Source organism: Phycodurus eques, chromosome 1, assembly GCF_024500275.1.
Source record: "Phycodurus eques isolate BA_2022a chromosome 1, UOR_Pequ_1.1, whole genome shotgun sequence".
Taxonomy (NCBI): domain Eukaryota; kingdom Metazoa; phylum Chordata; class Actinopteri; order Syngnathiformes; family Syngnathidae; genus Phycodurus; species Phycodurus eques.
This window is the reverse complement of record NC_084525.1, coordinates 17645490-17652763: the sequence shown is the minus strand read 5'-3', so window position 1 is coordinate 17652763 and position 7274 is coordinate 17645490. Positions and strand designations below refer to the sequence as shown.

General features: G+C 44.4%; 1 protein-coding gene across 4 annotated transcripts in view; it reads right to left on the bottom strand.

Annotated features, from left to right (window-relative positions):
* Window positions 1-3618: 3618 nt before the first annotated feature.
* clstn1 (calsyntenin 1) overlaps window positions 3619-7274 on the bottom strand; it is a 50361-nt gene continuing 46705 nt past the window's right edge. For all 4 annotated transcript variants that reach the window (XM_061681144.1, XM_061681163.1, XM_061681154.1 and 1 more), the window contains one exon: window positions 3619-6278. In XM_061681144.1, coding sequence (XP_061537128.1) covers window positions 6084-6278 — 195 coding nt within the window. In that variant the 3' untranslated portion in view covers window positions 3619-6083. The remainder of the gene's footprint in view (window positions 6279-7274) is intronic.

Here is a 7274-nt window from a genome sequence, read left to right as displayed (position 1 = left end):
ATTGTCATTGTGTGTTGCATGATGTGGCCCTCTTATTGGATGAATGATGTGATATTTACATACTAGTATTACATAGGAGTATTAGGACCTTTAAACAAAAAAAAAGCAATAGTATGAGAAAAAAAATCCACTTTTTTACATGTACACTACATTCCTTAAAGTATTCGCTCACCTGCCTTGACTCTGATATGAGTTGAAGTGACATCCCATTCTTAGTCCAATCAGGTTTAATAGGACATCGCTCCACCCTCTGCAATTATAATAGCTTAAACTCTTGTGGGAAGGCTTCCAACAAGGTTTAGGAGAGAGTTTATGGGAATTTATGAACATTTTTCCAGAAGCGCATTTGTGAGGTCACGCACTGATGTTTGACGAGAAGGCTTGGCTCTCAGACTCCGCTCTAATTCATCCAAAAATGTTCTATAGGTTTGAGGTCAGGATTGTGCAGGCCAGTCAAGCTCATCCACATCAAACTCTCTCATCCGTGTCTTTATGAACCTTGATTTGTGCACTGATGCTCAGACATGTTGGAACAGGAAGGGGCCATCTCCAAACTGTTCCCACAAAGTTGGAAATGTCCAAAATATTAGTCCCTGAGCTCCAGTGAAAGGAACTTTGAATGTTTCAGGACCCCAAGAGATTTTGGACATTTGCGACTTTGTAGGAACAGTTTGGAGATGGCCCCTTCCTGTTCCTTTTTGGAGTCCTTGGAGGGGGTGCTGGAGACCGCTCCTGCTAGGGACTCCCTCATTTTGCTGGAGGCGTTCAACGCTCACGTGGGACATGACAGTGAGACCTGGAGGGGTGTGATTGGGAGAAATGCCCCCCCCCCTCCCCAACAAGAAGCAAAGTGGTGTTCTGTTATTGGAATTCTGTGCTCATCATGGATTGTCCATACTGAAGGGTGTCCACATGGGCACTTGGCACCAGGACACCCTAGGCCGCAGTTCAATGATCGACTTTGTGGTCGTTTCATCGGACCTGCGGCTGGATGTCTTGGACACCTGGGTGAAGAGAGGAGCAGAGCTGTCAACTGATCACCACCTGGTGGTGAATTGGCTCTGATGGTGGGAGAAGATGCCGGGCCAACATGGCAGACCCAAACGTATTCTGAGGGTCTGTTCGGAACATCTAGCAGTCTACTGTCAGAAGCAGCTTCAACTCACACCTCCGACAGAACTTTGCCCACCACTCGGGAGAGGCGGGGGACATTGAGTCCGAGTTCCGTGCCTCCATTGTTGAGGTGGCCGACCGGAGCTGTGGCTGTAAAGTTGTCGGTGGCTGTCGTGGACACCAGCAGTAAGGGATGCTGTCAAACTGAAGAAGGAGTCCTATTGGGGCCTTTTTGGCCTTGGGACTCCAGAGGCAGCTCATGTGTACCGGCTAGCCAAGCGGAACGCAGCTTTGGTGGTTGCTGAGGCAAAATCCCGGGGGGCGGGAGGAGTTCGGTGAGGCCATGGAGAATGACTTCCGTACGGCTTCAAGGAAAGTCAGGTCCACCATCCGCCGTCTCAGGAGTGGGAAGCAGTGCACCGGCAACACTGTGTATAGTGGGCACAGTGTGCTGCTGACCTCAACTCGGGACGATGCGAGTCAGTGGGCCGAATACTTCAAAGACCTCCTCAATTCCACCGGCACGCCTTCCCATCCCATGAGGAAGCAGAGTCTGGGAACTCTGAGGTGGGTTTTTCTATCTCTGGGGTTGAAGTCACCGAGGTGGTTAAAAAGCTCCTCAGTGGCGGGGGCCCCAGGGGAGGATGAGATCCGCCCTGAGGTCCTAAAGGCTTTGGATGTTGTGCTGGTTGACACACCTCTGCAACATTCCAATGGACATCGGGGACAGTGCCTCTGGATTGGCATATCATGGTAGTGGTCCCCCTGTTTTAAGAAGGGGTGGGGTGCTCCGGGAGTATCTGCAGTGATGCGGACTCTGTATCAGTGTGTCGTGGTAAAGAAGGAGTTGAAACGAAAGGTAGAACTCTCAATTTAATCGATGTTCCTACCCTCACCTATGGTCGCGAGCTGTGCGTCATGACCGAAAGAACAGGATCGTAGATAAAAGGGGCCGAAATGAGTTTTCCTACCCAGGCTGTCCTGGCTCTCCCTTGGAAATAGGGTGAGAAGCTCGGTCATCCAGGAGGGGCTCAGAGTCGAGCTGCTGCTCCTCTGCATTGAGAAGAGCCACATAAGGTGGCTCGGGCATCTGGTTAGGAGATCTCCCATATGCCTCCCCGGTGAGGTGTTCCGGACACATCCCGCCGGGAGGAGACCCCACGGACGACCCAGGAGACGCTGTAGAGACTACGTCTCTCGGCTGGCCTGGGAACGCCTCGGGATCCCGCCGAAAGAACTGGATGAAGTTCTTGGGGAGAGGGAAGTCTGGGCTTCCCTGGTTAAGATGCTGCCCCCGCAACCTGACTTTGGATAAGCGGAAGAAAATGGATGGCTCTGACCATGGTTCACTGGAGTCCCAAAGCCTTGGAAATTGCTTTGTAGCCTTTTCCAGACTGATATATTTAAGTCACTTTCGTTCTCATTTGTTCTTTAATTTATTTGTGTCATGGCTTGGTGTGTTTCTTTTGGAGAGCTTGCAGCCTACTTTACCGTGTCTGACAGCTACTCTTTGGGAGATTTCTTGAAATATCAAATGTAACAAATTGAACTCAGCTATCCAAAAACTATGATTAATCACAGCTAATTGATGATTTCAGAGGGTAGGTTGGCATTTCAATCCATTCAGTGGACACACCACAATTTTGGAGCCTCAATTTATATACTTGATTTAATTTTTTTTTATTCATCCAAATTGGGCAGGCTTGTTAACAGCACTCTTCTCTGTGGTGTCTCAAATTGATAAGATTTTGTTTTACTCTTCACTTTCCACAGATTTTAATGATTATTTAGAAACCTCATTTTGTATTATCTTGTGTTGTCTTTGTCATACTAAAATTGGCCGGATTGTCTTAAATATTTAAGTGTGATAAAAGCGCAAAAACAAAATCAGAACTCAGGAAGGGCACAAAGGAGGGAAAAGCGACAGACCCTATATTCCATTACATTCTCCTTTATTTTGTTCATGAGCAAGCATCAACTTGACTATAGTTTGCCTCTCTATTGGTAGTAGAAAAGTGAAAGCAGGTCCGAGAAGCACAACTCTCAAAACATTTCCACATTTTGAGCAAATATGTCAAAGAAAACCTTGGGGGGGAGGGGGTTGTGGATGTGTGAAGGAATAAGTGGATCACGTCTCCGCACTCCAGTCTCGCACATCATGAACTGTTGACTAACTTGTGGTTCATGCGACTTTAATACTTTAAGTGTTATTGTTTGACTCTAGCGGTATTGCTGAGACATTCAACTAGGGAGAGTGATGTGTCGCTCAATGGGGATGATCACAAATCTGATCACACACGCACACAAAGACATTTGAAATGTGATTCCCAACAAGAAAACGCCACTACACACTCACACACACACACAGGATACTCGCGTATGCTGCCAAAGCTTTGTCATTACGTACTGTACATCTGGTTAAAGTTGGATTAGGGACAATATCTATAGAAGATACACAATGGATCTACAGCAGCTACACATCAACATGGACAAATCGACAGTGTGTAAAATCAAAACTAGCCGCGCTTTATTGTTAAGACAGACTCATTAACGTCAGTAAGAAACCGACCAGTTTACAGTTACAAATTAACAACAACAACAACTTAAACGGCATTAATGGAAGCAAGGGCTTTGTTACATCTGCTCATTGCACTATGACCAGCAAAAGGCACTCCCGTCATCAGGCCTACAGAGGGGACTTTGCACAAAAATCATTCTAAGCATATTTGCATGCAAAACGACATTGTTCTCATCAGCCTCTTCAACTCAAACATCCCGCGGCGGAGCCATAACAGAATTTCCACCATTTACCCGTCTTTGCCATTTTACACAGAATGCAGCAAAGTGAGATGTTGCCGCAATTGTGACATCTACAATAAGATTCAAGTCTTTCAACAGCGACAACTGCTGTCGAGGCATCGGGACGGGAGAAGAGCATGTCATGGCCCGGCCTTTCGGGCACTCTATTACGGTTCCGATACAACCTCCAAAGGCAAACAAATTGCCAAGTTGATTTGGTACCCCCGATTCCAGAGATACCGACCCTCCAGATTTCCCAAAAGTGAGGATCAACTGATATCCAGACATCTAATTCTTCTGATCCCAAAATAATGCACCATTCATGTCAAGTTTCTTTCTGTATATTCTTATTGGTACTTTTTCCAGACTTTTTCTTTTCTTTTCTTCCTCAAAATATGTCAGCATCCTTACAAAAATGTTGACTTCGTTCGTTAAATTATAACTTTTGATTCCATCTTACTTTGTTGTAAAATGACTTTTTAATTTTAACTTCATGAATTCAAGGCCCATTCAGACTGAGCAAAAAAAGATAAGTAACAAACGTGACAATGAGTGTGCCACAGCTCAGCTGTGGCACATACAATTATTCAACTTGACTTAATTGTTTTGAAAATTATTTATTAAAAAAACATACTTGTATCTTAGTTCCTCTATTTATGCAAGCGACATACAGTGACAGGCAGAACAATAAAATGTTCTTCAACTAGATTGCAGAACATCCAAATAACCTGCATATCCACCTGTTGCCATTCATACAAAAGAATAGCTTTGTGTTAAACTAAACAGGCTCAGATTTCACATTTCAATTTTGGAGTAAACTGAGACAAGATCATGCTTTCAGTCTCCTGCATTTACATTTGGTGGCATTGTTCTTACGCAAAGGCTAGGAAACTATTCGATGGCCATCATTTCCGGCGTTCTACAGACTACTGCCGCCTGGGCCTTCCAGGAAATGGGGAGGGTTGGCATCACTCATCTGTCTGCTGGAGCCATTTATAAATAAGTAAATGGCAGTTTGAAGAGGCAGTGTAAAAGGGGACCACATCTGCTCCTTATTCGTGTGCATGAAAGGTACATTTGGGAAATGATATATACAACGTTGTGCGGGAGGAGAATCAAAACGTAATCATTTTGATGAGTGGGAGGACTGTAGTTTACGGAATGTAAACAAGCTCTGCAGTCCTACTGTCCAATATTCAGTCCAACACCCAATTGTTTTCACATGGAGCTAAATTCTTGAATATTAGTTGACATTAAAACAGCCGTGCCGTGGGCAATTTACTTTACAGGTCACAAGACGCTTTACTTGGAGCTGGTCTGCTAATTTTTGAAATACGCTGAGGATGGAAGGTTGTCTTTTAAAGCTGCTCACGGCCCACCTTAACAACCGTCGTCCATTTGCACACTGTAAATCTCGTCTGTACAACGGTGAGAGCAAGCAGGAATGAAAAGGGCGCGCGTGCAAGTAAAACGACGCGTGTCTCCTCTGTGCGAAATCGAGAGCAGAAACAGGTTTTCAAAAAAACAATCCCTACAACATTGGTCATGAAAGCCAACACTTTTGTACAGATTTTCAGCAACATGCTACAACCTGCGTGACACAAATACTAAGCATTTGTAGATATTGGACCCTGTGGCGGAGGCCTTCACGAGCACATTGACTAATTACATGGTTTCTTAATATTTACAACATCTTTAAAAACCAATGGATCTCTCTACACATATGACTTCGTCATGCACTAAAAGGTTAAAAAGCAAAGAAAACCAAGCAAATGGTGGTCTAGTTGCTAAAAGAGTTAATTCAAGTCACTGGTCTACCAGGGTGGATTTTAAGCTGCAAAAACAAATCTAAAATGATTCTGAAGCCTTGTGTGGGAGAGAAAACTAAAAAGTGCACAGTTGGCTTCCTCACACACTGGAAAAGAAATTGTGGTCAAGATTTCCTCTGACTGCAAACACAATAAATTAAATAAAACAAGTGGCCGATGACTACACAACACTGAGTACCTCCACTAAGATGACAAGAGGGAAACCTTGACCAGGATTTTTTTTTTTTTTTTTTTTTTAAACATCGCGGCTCCTTGTATTCATGTAGTGAAGATGAACATCTGAATGAGTGCAATTAGTGATGTGTGTGTGTGTGTGTGTGTGTGTGCATATGCATGTGTGTTCTAGTAGGTGAGGGTGGAGTCGTCCCATTCCAGCTGCTGCTGTCTGCTGGCCCCCTGCTGGTCCTCCTGCTCGCCGCCCTCGTCATCCTCGCTGCTCTCCGACTCGGCGCTTGTGATGTCGTCTTCCTCCTCCCCTTCCTCACTCTCCTCCTCCTCTTCCTCCTCCTCCTCACTGCTGTGCTGGTCTTCGTACGTCTGTTCAGGAACAGGCATCAGTAAAAACGTTAGAACTTGCAGCCGAGCTTTAAATCCACCCTGAGACATTTGAAGGAGCTTACTGTATAATAATAAACGACATGATGAAAAAGCCATTATTGGAATACCAAAATCCAACTATAACCAGATGATCTAATCCACTTCCTGACCAGAATTTTTGTTTTTTGGGGCGGTGGTGACAAAATTAAATATGACAGACTTATAAAAAAGTAAATTGCAAAGCAACTTGTTGTTTCTGGTGTGCAGACATCCACCAAGTCCACACACCTAATTTGGATCAGCACCGAATTGTAGATGCCTACCTCTTTCTGAAATGCCATAAAATGCCAAAGGATGGCGCCAAATTGCTGTCTAATGTAAAAGTAGGGCTTTAGCACCTTCTTGTGGCATTTCGGTGCCAAGGAACTAGGTTGTAGTGACGAAAGGAGCTTCAATAAGTCAGGCCAAAGCCCTGTCAAATACAGAAGCAGTGCTTTGACGCCATCATGTGGTATCTTCTGGCAAAAACTTTTTGGAGGGGTGTGGCTGAGTCAAGTACTTGTGGATTTTCACTACTAACGATAGGGCTCAGTCCCTGTCCCCCAGAATAGATTCCTGTATTCCATTGGCAAAACCAGGTACGACCGGATGCTACCAGGTTAGCCGAGATTCCAAGCATGGCGAGATCCTCGCTCATTGGTCAGCGTTGCATCATTTTAACATTGGAGGACAATAAAAGGAATAATCACATGGAGAGATAGACTGATATGTTTTTTAGGGCCGATACCAATTATTAGTACTCAAGGAGACCAAATTAATATCAGCTCCAAATATCAGTTATTGGAGTATAAGGGAAAATATTGGCGTCAAAATTTTGAAAAATGAAAACTCCAACACTCCATTTAAATGCCTTCAGGTATACGTTCATTGAACAGCCGTTCAGATTTGAAACATGTTTAACTTTTTTTTTTTGTTTATCTTAGACAACACAGTAGA